Below are 13506 nucleotides of genomic sequence, written 5' to 3'. Positions count from 1 at the left end.
GGCGGCTTTTTTTTAATTAACTTTTTTTTTTTAATTTTTATGAGTCACCACCTAGTAGAAATCACAAATTAAGAAGAATCGGAGCACAAAGATGATGTGGCTGACAAAACAATCATTGTCTTTCAGTCTAAACAAGATAAATGAAGCAAGCAATGGATAAGTAATTGTGGGAAACTGGCCTGGAGTCAAGCACCGCACAAGTGAAGCTCTGTGACGCTCCTGAAACACAGTGCTTCTGGGACTAAACCCTTCACACGCAGAGACACAATCTCTACGATCACATGAACACAGTGACACCACAACAGAAAACAACTTCACTGACTCACAAGTCAAAAGAAAAAAAAAAGAAAAAAATGAAAGAAAATTCAAGATTCACTGCCTAACCATAAAACATGCTTCAATTTCGAAATGCTTTGAAACAACTCAAAATAAGAAATCATTCAAATATTTGTATTTACCTTCATATTAAAAATACCTATCTTTTATTTATAACTTCATAGATTTTTTAAGTCTTTTATATGATCAGCACTAAACAAATAATATGCAATGGATCACAGAGAGAAAGAAGGGAAAAAAAAGTATATTAAGTGTTACAGCAGGCTTTAGAGAACAAAATTGTTAACAGCAAACTAAAATACCAAATGAATGAAATGGATGCAGTCGTTCACAGACAGAATACAAAGTGCATGCTGGAAATGAACTGAAAAAACTCACCATGGAGTTTTAATGGAAAAACATCCTGCCCCGAAGAGGTAGGGTCTTCGTGACGGGAGAGATACACACATACATGAAAAACCATTAATGTCCAATTAATCTGTCAAAAACAGTCAGCACACAAGTATCACACAAACAATCATTCGGCAAAGATTGACAACAAAGAGCAATTATATAAGAGATCATGACCTGGATCCTGGTTTTTTATCAATATTATGAATCTAAGGCCCAAAAAAGTAAATGTAGGCAGAATTAAATGTACAAATAAATACTGACTACTAACAGTAAAAAAATAAATAATCTAAAAGCGATAACTAGGGCCGAATCCACACACCATGATCAACTAAAGAAACACTGTTTGAGTCATTAATTCTTCCCAACATTATTAAATGATCCCCTCAGCCCTAATTCCAGTTTGGATCAGTGTAAAACATTCGCCAAACTCTCCAGCTTCCTGTTCTGTCTGACAAGAGTCAGCCCTAAAGTGGTATTCTGCTAATAAAGCCCATCCTCTTTAAGGAGTACCAATGTTGCTGTTGTGCATTCTGAGATGCTTTTCTGCTCAGCACATCTAAAATGAGTGCTTATTGATGCTATCATTGACTTCCTATCAGCTCAAACCTGCCTGGTCTTAGTAAAGTCTATGGTACTGTCAGAATGTTTGTGTGTGAAAGTGCCAGGAGATTAGCGGTCTCAAATACTCAAACCAGCCCATTTGGCACTATCAAGCATTCTACAGTTAAAAACACTAAGATCTGATTTTATTCCATTTTGTTGTTTGGTCTAAAACTATTGAGGTGCATTTCCACATGATTACAGGTGTACAGGGTCCAGTTAAAATCTCACATCACTATTATCACTCTCCAAACAAATACAAACAGATGAACATTCTGGTTCAATCTGCTTCATATTGGAGAACAGTAAGAGTGCAGCTGCTAATGTACCACGTATGCTTCACTGATCGACTCAGCATGGTGAGAATGGCAGCAGCATGCTGAGGACAGTTGTTAGAGTTGGGTTGGCTTACACGGGCCTTTGCGTGTGATGTTCTGATTTACAGCAGTATTCGTAGTGACACCGAGACTCGAGTTGGTGAATAAAGGCATTGCAGACGTACATGATCAGTTCAGCAGTTTGGAGAATAGGTCCTCAATTGCCTCCATCTCTAAGTGATGTAGTTCAGCCAAACTGCTTTAGCAAAGTGTCCAGCTGTGTTAACGGATAAATGGAAAAGCGAGTGTGTGTTTTGTAAGTCCCCATGGAAGCGCCTGTGGCTTGGGGGAAATGTTCATGGTGGTAACACAAGTGTTTTTTTTTTTCTTCATACATAAGTAAATGCATAAACCCATTTCGAGGTCCGAATATCAGCTGATTACTTGCAGTGAGCTTATTTTGAAGAAATACGAGTCACCGCATGTGCTAGGAATCACTTCCATGAAATTAGTTCTATCAAATTACAAACTAAAGTCATGCTTTTAAATAACAGGTGTTCTTGTTGGTCCAAACACAAACTGAGACAAAAAAAGGTGTGTAATAAAAACAAACATCAGAAGGCGGTTCAGTAAGCTGTATATCTAGGCAGTTGATTGCTAGGTACAGAGGAACAGCCTTTTACACTCTTAGGCTATTTACGTAACTGACAGTACTAAGCTCCGCCTTCACTGCTTTCACTGGCTGCTGTGTAGAACCAATCAGGATTGTTATTTCCCCATGGGTTTACTCTGATTGGAGTGAGTGGGGGTGTGAGAGAGTGAGAGAGAGAGAGAGAGAGAGAGAGAGAGAGAGAGTCCCTGTGTAGAAATGGTGCCTTACTAGCTATTCACAGCAAACAAAAAAGTGCATTATGGGAACTCGGTACATATTCCACCTAACAGTGACTTGTTGCGTTGTGAGACTTTATAAGCACTCTGGATATTCTTAACTCTTCTTTCACACAACCGACAATTTACAAAAATACTGTTAATAAAAGAAACGTTGATTATTTATATAAGATAGCTACGCAGCTCTAACAGACATTATGGTGCCCTGCTTTAAAACTATGTGTCCTTTGTTCTTATGTACTGTATTGCAAAAAAATTGTGGATACCGGACTATAAGATTCATATGTGCTATATGAACATCCTATTCCAAGTCTACATTTAATGTTATAATAACCCTTACTCTTCTGGGAAGATGTTCCACTACATTTTGGAGTGTGCTTGTGATGATCTGTGCTCAGTCTCTAGGATGACTTTAGTAGAGCCAGGTACTGATGTAGGGAGATGAGGCCTTCGATGCAGTGTTCAATTCATTTCAAAGGTGTTCACCAGGGTTGAGGTCAGAGCTCTACAATAGGCCACTCAAGATGTGTCCTGCACAGAGCCTTAAAGTAATCTCCACTGAGCACCTTCTGGGATGAACTACAATGCAGAATTTGTGGCTGAATGAGAACAAGTCCCCACAGCTGACCTTTAGAGAATGATGGAGACACCAGCAAAGAAGATGTAATTTAGGAGTGAAATGGTCAATAAACACAAAAGGGTGTTATGGTCAGGTGTCCTGAAACTTCTGGTCATACATGGTATCTTTTAAAGCAGTGGTCCCCAACCCCCAGGTCAATTGGTACCGGGCCGCAGAGAAAGAATACATAACTTACATTACATTATTTCCGTTTTATTTATTAGCAGATTCTGAACGATGTTTTATTTTGGAAAATTACTGGATTCTCTCCGGCACATCTGTCTATGACTCACTCTTGATGCATGTCATGATGCCTCGGTCACATGTCTTAACTCCATCCGCTACCTTCTTAAAGGGGCTGCTCCGGCCGCTAACACATAATACATTAGCGCTAAATTCAAACCCCCAAGCGAGCAAAATGAACAAAAAACAACACAGTGGATTCACATTAATTATTATATTAAGAAAATACTGTTTTTATGCCAGTCGTTAAATTTTATTTTTTTGTATTTATCCGCCACACCGGACGAGCGCACGAGCGGTCCATGAAAATATTGTCTGACATAAACCGGTCCATGGTGCAAAAAAGGGTGGGGACCACCAAGCATCAGTGTTCCCAATGACAGCAGATTAAAATACTAGTATAGTTAAAAAAAAAAATATATATATATATATATATATTATATATATTTAAATAGCTACAATACTGTTTTAAAAATAAAAATAATTTACTTAATATGTAATATTATATAGATTTAAATTATATATAGATTTAAACTTGTACCAATAAAGGGTGTTAAGATTATTATTTTTTGCCCTATCCCTGACCCTACTTTTGTGCGTTTGTGTATGTGTTTGTGTGTATGCGTGTGTCTGCAGGCTGAATTAGACATGAGTGTATAAACACAGCAGTGCACCACACACATACACACACACACAAAAAGGCTGAGCACCTGGTGTGTCCCACCTCCGTCCTGCCAACAGGGATTGTTCATACAGGTGTAAATGCATGTGTTCAGAGTGTTGTACACACAGACACTGTGCCGAGGTCCTCTGACAGATGGGCCTTCACTGTTCCTGAGCAGTCAGTGTAAATGTCAGAGCAAACACACACGAGAGCAGGGGAGGCTTCCAAACTACAACCTGCTCTGTATTGCACTGGTACAAGGCTGCTGATGTCAAATATCTACTAGCTGTTACAGTGAAATGTGCAGCACTAAGGCTTTGTGAGAAAAGGCAAGATATCATCTGAGGCAGATTCTAACTCAAAGAGTAGGGTTTCTGCTTAGTTTTTTCTCATGTTGGCCACCGCTGCAGACAGACCGATAAAAAAAACAAGATGATGCGAATGAAAATAAAAATAAAATACAGCCAAGAGGGAGGGGAGTGGCACACGGCCTGATATCCAGCAACAGTGAAAGTGGAGGAGTTTAGAATTGGCTGAAGTCATGTTACAGAATGAAACGGACACCGTCCTTAAAGATTACCTCAGAAAAACACCATCTTGCATCTTTAAGCATGACCGAGATGCTGCTTCCACCCCAACGTTGATTATTCATAGAATCTCACACATTCTCAAACGCTACATTCTTTGTATTTCCCATATAATTCAATGGAAATTGCAATTTTTAAATGGAACATACGTATATTTGAACCGTTTTAACCACGATTACATTTATCTTTGTTAAATGCATCATTTCCTCAACAGCCTCTCGCTTTTTGGCTTTTAAGAAGAATCAAGTAAATCAAGAAATCGAGCTTGCCATGTTACTTTTAAACGAGAAAGCGCAATATCTCCTGCCAAAAACAAACAAACAAAAAAGTACCAACTTTATTTTTTATTAAATAAATCACCTTTATTGTTATTGACCTTAGACTAATCATTGTAAAAGGATTGTTGAACTGATTATGTATTAAAACGAGCACATTATTATAAGGCTGTGGGATTACAACTGGGGCTACTATCAGAACCGCTGCTATAAAAAAATATATGACCTCATCTATGAGACATAATGTCCTAATATAAAATATAGTTTTATAAGGAGAGATTGAACACTGATATCCATAAATACTCAGTCATATTTTCTTAATGGGAAGCCAAAAATAAAGAGTGCTGCCACTGTACACAAAGGTAATGTAACTCCACACTGGGAATTGTTCAAATTCATGCAAAAATGAACAGTTTTTGCATATCTATGAAATATATCACATTTCCATAAATCTCAAAGTATCTGAATGAAAACAAGAGCCTCCACTCCTCCACCCAACAGTACATCATTATCAGCGTTTATCATCGCTCCTGCCCATTGCCATTGCTCCTGCTGCGTCACTTGTTTCGTTAGCGGATTTCCCATTCAAACTTTCCATTTAAATAAAAATAAACAATTGGAATAAATCGTAATTATGACGAGCCAGTATGGAAATGCTTAGTGCAGTCGTTGATACGGTTGACTAGTCTTTAAGGTTGTGTTCATATTACACGGAGGTCGATCCGCAAAGCGATGGTGCGCGCCTGGCTGGTATTATTCATCAATTATACCTGAATAACGAGGCGAGAAAAGAACAACATGAAGGAGAACACGGCACCGGGTTTGCATACCAGTCGAACCATACGCATTCCGGAAGTCAGAAATCTAAAGTCCGTCCGCATTACTAATGCAAACTCGTTCGTGCTCGCTTTTGAAAACTGACACAGTTTGCATGAAATAAGCTACATGTCTCACTTTCAGCAGTTTTGTCTTAGGTTCTACATGCGCAGAAAAATAATACAAATCAAACACTACACCAATTACAGGACGATGCGGTACTCACTAACACGTACATTCAAATATCATTAACTATGTGGCCTGTCGAATGTAGAGCAGCGCAGAAAGATGACATGGCCAAGCAACATATTTGAAGAGGAAAACTGAAAGACTGTGGTGTATAAGTGTCAATAAATCCAATCACTGATCCGGTGATATTAATGAATAAAAGCACAATACAGGCTTTCGAAAAAATCAGCACTCCTACACTATAGTATGAGTGATCTATAAATAATATCACTCATACTACACAAACATCAACCTTAAAGTCAAGACACCACAAAATCAGCTAAACAGCTAGCACGAGAAGCCAGCTTAGTGTTTAAAAAAAATAAAGAAAAGAGGTTTAGGTTGTTTCTGAAAACAAGCCACTAATCGTAAATGACGAATACGGCCAAACAGGGCACAATTTTGTACCCGACAAACACTTGGACCCAAATGGTAGCAAATTTTTGATTTATTTTGAACAGTGTGTGTAGAAACTCACCCTGTGCGCTTGGTGATGGTGCCCAGAGTCATGGGCTGTTTAATCTGAGCCAGGGGCAGCACCACCGTCAAGCTGGGCAGAGGGGACAGCCGCGGATTCCCCATGTTGTTGTTGGTGAAGTTGTTATAAGAGTCTTGGTTGGTGAGTTTAGCTGGGGAAAAAAAGGACAAGATGAGTATCTGATTTTTTTTTTTAACTACTACACTGGAAACTTTCTGCAAAAGTGCTTTGTAGTTTCTATGAAAAACATATCCTTGGGCAAGTTCATTAGGTCTGAGATTGGGGAAAAACCATCAGGCTAAAATATCACACCACACAACAATTATTAGGTGCTATTTAAAGGTCTTAAACAGGAAAAAAAAACCGAAAAGGACTTAATTTCACCACCAGGGTGCAGGACAGAGAAAAAGGTCTTGATGGATTATGGGATTTATCGCTCTCGAAAAGAGGCTATACCAGATTGTTTTGCTGAGTCAGGTGCTGGCGGTGACCTGCTGCTAGTGACCATGACAATACTGTAATTGTACTTACAAGACTACTAAGAACAACGGAAATGAGAGGAGTTTCTGAAATACATCAAATGGCAGATGTTTTACATCGTCTTTACTGCCTAAAAGAAGTACAGATAAAGAGCTGCACTAGACAAAAACCTTAATGACATAATGGCATACAAAAATACAATTATTAATCTTGAAACATTTCTGTAGCACATAACTACAATAAAATTACAAGATGATCACATAATCTCAAATATTAGAACAGCATCCCACACTGCAAAATACCTTGATATATGTATTCAATCATAATCCCAGGGGTGACTATTCTATTAGAGCAAATTATTAAGGAGATCAAATGTTCTTCAGCACATAAAATCTGCATTTCTTGCCTTTTCCAACTCCTTTTAATCAGAGAAGGCGAAAATCCCCAAATCTCACCTGTTTCATTTTACAACGACATGACCTCAGCTTCTCTTGTGATTTTACCAACACCCAAAGCACACACAGACATCCTTTAGACCAGCTCATCAGTGTCCAGCAGAAGCCTGATTAAGGCTAACTGGCTCAAGATGCTACACTAGAGAGGCCTTCGTTAATCAACCGCAATCACCAGCCATGCAATTCATCCTGATTCACCACTACACATAAACTATAGGGAGAAAAGGATTGGCCATATGGGCTTCTTCCCCAAACTGTTACTAAAGAGTTGGAGGTACACAATTGTATAGGATGTCATTGGATGCAGTAGCACTAATTTTTCCTTCACATGAACTAGGAGACCCAAACCTGTTCCAGCATGACACTGCCCCAGTCCACAAAGCCAACTTCATTATAAAATGGTTTCCATTGGTTGGGTTGGAAGATCTACTATAGAGCTCTGACCTCAACCCTTTCGAGCATCTTTGGGATAAATTGGAAAGCTGATTGCCCCCCAGGCCTCCTCATCCTACATCAGTACCTCAGTTTATTAACACACTTTTTGCTGAATAAACACAAATCTCCACAGGCACAAAACCCAAAACCTAGTAGAACATCTTCCCAGAAGAGTGGAGGTTATTATAACAGTTAAAGGGGACTAAATGTAAAATAGGATGTTCAAAAAGACATACGGTCAGGTGTTCACAAACTATTATCATTATAGTGTATACAGTATATATGAACATTGAGTTACCATCAACTGCACCATCATGGTCTTCCAAAATTTGCCAGAGAATTTACATTATAATAAAAAAAAATAACAAAAAACCCACCTATTTTCTACAGACCTCAGCATGTACTGGATTTACTTTTATGTTTATATAAAACATCTATAGTCAACTCAAATACATTACCTCTCAGTTCAGTAAAGAAAATGAAGTGTAATAAAGAAGCAACACAAGGCTTGTTTGCTTAAGCAGTGCAGGCTATAATGCAGATGCTAATGAATCAGAAACACATCAGAGCCATCAGAACCAGTTTTCTTTCAAACTTTGACAATATGTGTATTCTAATTGTTTATTTTAAGTAGATTTCACTATTGACTAACATTAGTAAGAAATAACTTTGTATATAGGAACAATCTAAATATTTTTGCCATAAAGTAACAGTTTTTGAGTTATAACCAGTTTCCAAAAAGCAGAACAAATGTAAAGACCCAAACAATTAAAATATCTGACCTACACTACTGGAAAGTGCACAAAAATGCGTATTTTATTTATATATATATATATATATATATATATATATATATATATATATATATATATATATATATATATATATATATTTATATATATATATATATATAAAATTAGATTAGAATTAATTTGTCAACACATTTTTAATATATATATATATATATATATATATATATATATATATATATATATATATATTAAAAATGTGTTGACAAATTAATTCTAATCTAATTTTATATATATATATATATATAAATATATATACACACACACACACACACATACATACATACATACATACATACACACACACACACACACACACAATGAGGGTCTAATAAGGCCTTAAAAATGTGTTGACATATAAATGTACTAAAATGTATAAATGTGAACTTATACTTACGTAGCTAATCTACACTAATATTTTCTACTGTATAATTATCCAAGAATTCCCTCTAATTAAATACAAGGCACAAGCAGATACAAGCTGAGCCTGAAAACTGATCCTGATCTATCAAAGATAGTGAAGCTGTAATGTGTATTCCTTTATTTTAGTCCTTAGTTTAACATACATCCTACAGAATATATATATATATTAGCAATTAAGATTATACATACATACACATATACATATATATATACATATACACACACATACATACATACACACACACACATACACACACGCACACACTATATATATATGTATAATCTTAATTGCTAAAAAAGTGTTTTCTTTGCTCCATTATGTTTTCTTCGTCAAACTGCAATGTTTTTGAGCCCATCTCAGTAATCTTACAGGACTTCAGGGAGCAAAAGCCCTCAATGGGAAAATTCTAAGACATAAAACCTGATTATCTGAGAGAGAAAGCGCTGAGAACAGCCTTGCATCAGTGTTTTAGAAGGGTTTTAGATCATTACCCAGACTCTCTGTGTTGCACTAATGCCCAGAAACGCTGGCTTTGTGCGAACCCAAGAGCGGCTATTTAGGACTCATGGCCCTCAATAAAGCCAGGCTTTTGCTGGAGACATTACACAAACCCCCGCCCTATTCCACGCAGTGCCTGGCTCTCGAGGGCCCTTCACATTTCAAAACCACTACACCCCAAACGCGGCTACCTTTTGTGCGCAAGAGCAGCAGAAAAGAAAAGGAATTTGAACAGGAAGCAGCCTGAAAACCCATAATGGTGCTTCTGACGGACAAAGACGAGGAGAAGGGGAAGGAAAAATCTTAATGAATTTAGCATCTTTCCAGGAAGACATACTCTGCCCTTGTATTACCTTTCCTCTCCATCATTTTAACGTCTGCCGAAAAACACAAAGCAGGGGCAGCTACATTCACAGCAGGTTTACAGAGCTCTAATCGAATCCCGCGCACGTCTCGAAAACACTGAGCCGCGATGCAAAGTAGATGGAAACGTCAGCATGGCCTACTTGACCCAGAGTCTTAGAAGTGGCACGTCTAGGTGTGTAAGGTGCCTGGTCACTCCAAGCCATGCTGGCTTCAGAGCTGTCATTTGATTAATGACTTATGCGCGAGAGCTCGCGCATTCATACGTGACAGGCTGATGGAAAGAAGATCCATCGATGCAAATCCGCAGCCGTTGCAAGCCTCACTCCAGGAGACGGCTTGGGTCATGCCGTCACCTGACCACTCAGGATCCTGCCCCCCTCTCTTGCTCATTTGCATTTTCTTCTAATGGCACACACTTGCCTGACCTGTCACTGATATCTTGTTTTTCTCTCCCAAGCTGTTCTATTTGCATCAGGGAAAGTGCTGGCCATGCTTTCGATGCTGGAATGAGCCATTAACAAGCAACACATACCATCCACTTTTGTCTAACAAGCATATAAAGATGTTCTGTATAAATATGAAAAACACACCCTGGGAAATTACGATGCAGGGTTTATGTGACAGACTGCGTTTCAGCGGCTTTTAATGATTAACGCTGAGAAACAGTGCCGGATTTATGTCTGTAATAGAGTGCCTTGCTATGGGAATACTTTAACACATATATACTATTTCCCCATAATTGTGTTTTTTTTCCCCCTTCCTTCTAAGTCCACATTTTACGGATATTCTTTGGATGAAGTATGCAGCAGACAGGAGGCGGGGACTAAAGAAAAGAGGAAGGGAGAAGACGAGAGGAAGAGGAACAATAGCTTTTCTGCTAAAAGGAAAAGCGCTGTCAAGTCTGGCTGTGCTAATTCCCAAAACTATCATTATTAAAATACTCACTTTCAGGAGGGGGGAAAAGAAAAGAAGAAAAAAAAGAAACCAAAAAAAAAAGGAGACCAGAAAGTGCAGGATAAAAGCAATCCCACTGGACAAAGTGAAAACAAATTAAAAGGACCATTATAAAACACAGATGCTGCAAAGAAAATAAACTTCACAAGATTTACTGTTTTCTGAGGAAATCAGACATTGGTGGAAAAGACATCAGCGCTGACTCCTGGGTAATGGTGAACGAGAGCCAAGGTTGCCTCAGCTTCTTCTTCTCCCCCCCTTTTTATAAAAAATAAAAAACCTCTATCTGCCGGGCTACTATTTTCAAGCTCACGGTGAAGTCGAGCCAGCATCAGCAAACATGGCAAGCTGCCATCCGCTGAATGGATGTTAGGGACAGCAGGTTTTGACAGCACATTTTATTGACAGCGAGTGTAATATTCTGTAAAACGTCCTGAATATTAGGACATATTGCTCTAACATAACTGCTTTTACAAGAGAGACGGGATACTTGGTTCTGCATTTATAAGGTAAAGGAAGCCACTTGGTTTGTATTCTTACTAGAATTTATACACTTTTCGATACACTTTTCGATACTAACTCTGAGATATAAAAATAGCATCATTAAAATCAAATCAATAAATAAATAAAAAATCACCATCATGCAGCATTTAGATTTTATGTTTAGTGATGCAGAACAAACAAAGCTCTCGACCCACTGATATGAGTCACACTCAAATCACACTCCGAAATTCAAACAGAGTTCAATAATATTAGTTATAATAATTACGAGTCATAATAAATTACTTATTAAACTACTCAAACTAAATATACACAGATGCACCAATATCTAATTCAATAACTTTTACAACATGTCTGCACTTACAGCTCATCAGCGAGCAGCTTGGTGACACTGGGAATCTGCACTCTTCAGGGGCTCACATGACACTATTACTAGAACCATATGTGTACAAGTTTGTTTGGAAAAAGCAGGGGGTTTTTTTGCAAAAGAGAGAGGGTGTGTGTGTGTGTGTGTGTGTGCGCGCGTGTAGTGCTGCATCTTTCACCTCCGATGAGCGCAGTGAGCAAATGGGGCATGAGCGGATGAACAGGAAGGCATCCAGAGACTCAATCAATGGACCTCAGCATGTGGCTCTGATCATGAAACAGTAATCTGATCATGTCAATTTACTTATGTGTAAGTGGGGAGCATATCTGGCCCTCCAAGTCATGACGGCTCCAATGACAAAAGGCCATTTTGAAGATATTTAAGCTAAACCACAGCAGGCTTTTGATCTGCAAAACGCACGCTGCCTTGAAGATGTAGAAAATGTCCCTAACCGTGAATGCATCGATGTGCCAGGGTTCGAGTGAATACACGATACAATATATAAAACATGCAGCTGAATTTATACAGCGCATTAATTCCAACAAACACACAGAAATCTAAATGAGCATTCACACTTTATCACTAGTGCTATTAATGTAATAATAATAATAATAATAATAATAATTCCACATTAGCTCTCCCAAATAATACATTATAATTATATATATATATATATATATATATATATATATATATATATATATATATATATATATATATATATATATATAAAAATATTAAATTATTTATGTATCTAATTATATAAAAATCTTATATATATATATATATATAAGATTTTTATATAATTAGATACATAAATAATTTAATTTAAACATTTAAAAACATGTAATTTGTGAAAAAAATTTACTGTTTTTTTCTCAGATTAACACAAATTAATACAAAATGATAGATTTAATTAATACTTTGTAACAAATTATTTTATCAAATTAATTCTGCTAAATAAATAACAACTTCCTTTCAGTCAATGCATTTGTAAAGATAGATAGATAGATAGATAGATAGATAGATAGATAGATAGATAGATAGATAGATAGATAGATAGATAGATAGATAGATAGATAGATAGAGTATAAACTAGAAAATGAATATTATAGCTGTTATTATTATTATTATTAAATTCTTTTATATGATAACAGAAAAAGGTTTGTTCTTTTCCAGGCCAGTCTGCCGAGTTAAATCCAGGAGGCCTTTCCTTAAAATGAAACTTTCTTGATGAAACAACAAATTAACAGTTACTACACATAGAGTCCTTTGTGTGTTACACATCAACACCACCAAGTTACGGTTTCCTGTTATCAACGTGACCAGCACAACACGCGAGTTCCTCCCCTCTAAAATGAATCTCGGTTGGACTGCTCTTACATAGTTTATTCGGGACTCATTTGAAAAGCAAAGAACATGTGGTCATATAGCGGGAGCAATAATTAAAGGAAACATCTGACATGTACAGGCAAGTTCAACGTTTTAAACGTAGTGAAATGAATAATGGCATTGTTCTAAATGTGTAACGTGATTAAAACGTTAGGCATTTTTACTAATACAACACCTGTTCTGAAGCCAATTATATAACTAGCAAAAAATAAAAAAATAAAAAAAAAGACTGTAAATTGAGAATAGTGTTAAAATTAAGGTAACATTATTTTCAATTCAATCTTCCTCATACTGAAAAGTACAAAAAATGTAATAATTGTATCTTAATATTTGTTTTTAGTAAATATAACAAACATCTATAAAATATAAATGAACGTACAG

General features: G+C 37.0%; 1 protein-coding gene across 4 annotated transcripts in view; it reads right to left on the bottom strand.

The window, feature by feature from the left end:
- The window catches only part of bcas3 (BCAS3 microtubule associated cell migration factor), a 214935-nt gene that overhangs the window by 143660 nt on the left and 57769 nt on the right, over positions 1–13506 (bottom strand). For 2 of the 4 annotated variants that reach the window (XM_083548588.1, XM_083548590.1), the window contains exons 16-17: positions 6445–6595; positions 715–759 (exon numbers count right to left, since the gene is read on the bottom strand). In XM_083548588.1, the coding sequence (XP_083404714.1) occupies positions 715–759; positions 6445–6595 (196 nt within the window). The remainder of the gene's footprint in view (positions 1–714; positions 760–6444; positions 6596–13506) is intronic. The other 2 variants (XM_083548589.1, XM_083548591.1) reach the window with 1 other exon arrangement.

The sequence above is a fragment of the Silurus aristotelis genome (genome assembly GCF_946808225.1).
Source record: "Silurus aristotelis genome assembly, chromosome: 8".
In the NCBI taxonomy this organism is placed as follows: Eukaryota; Metazoa; Chordata; class Actinopteri; order Siluriformes; family Siluridae; genus Silurus; species Silurus aristotelis.
Note: the sequence above shows the minus strand (reverse complement) of the source record. Positions and strands in the feature narration are given on the sequence as shown.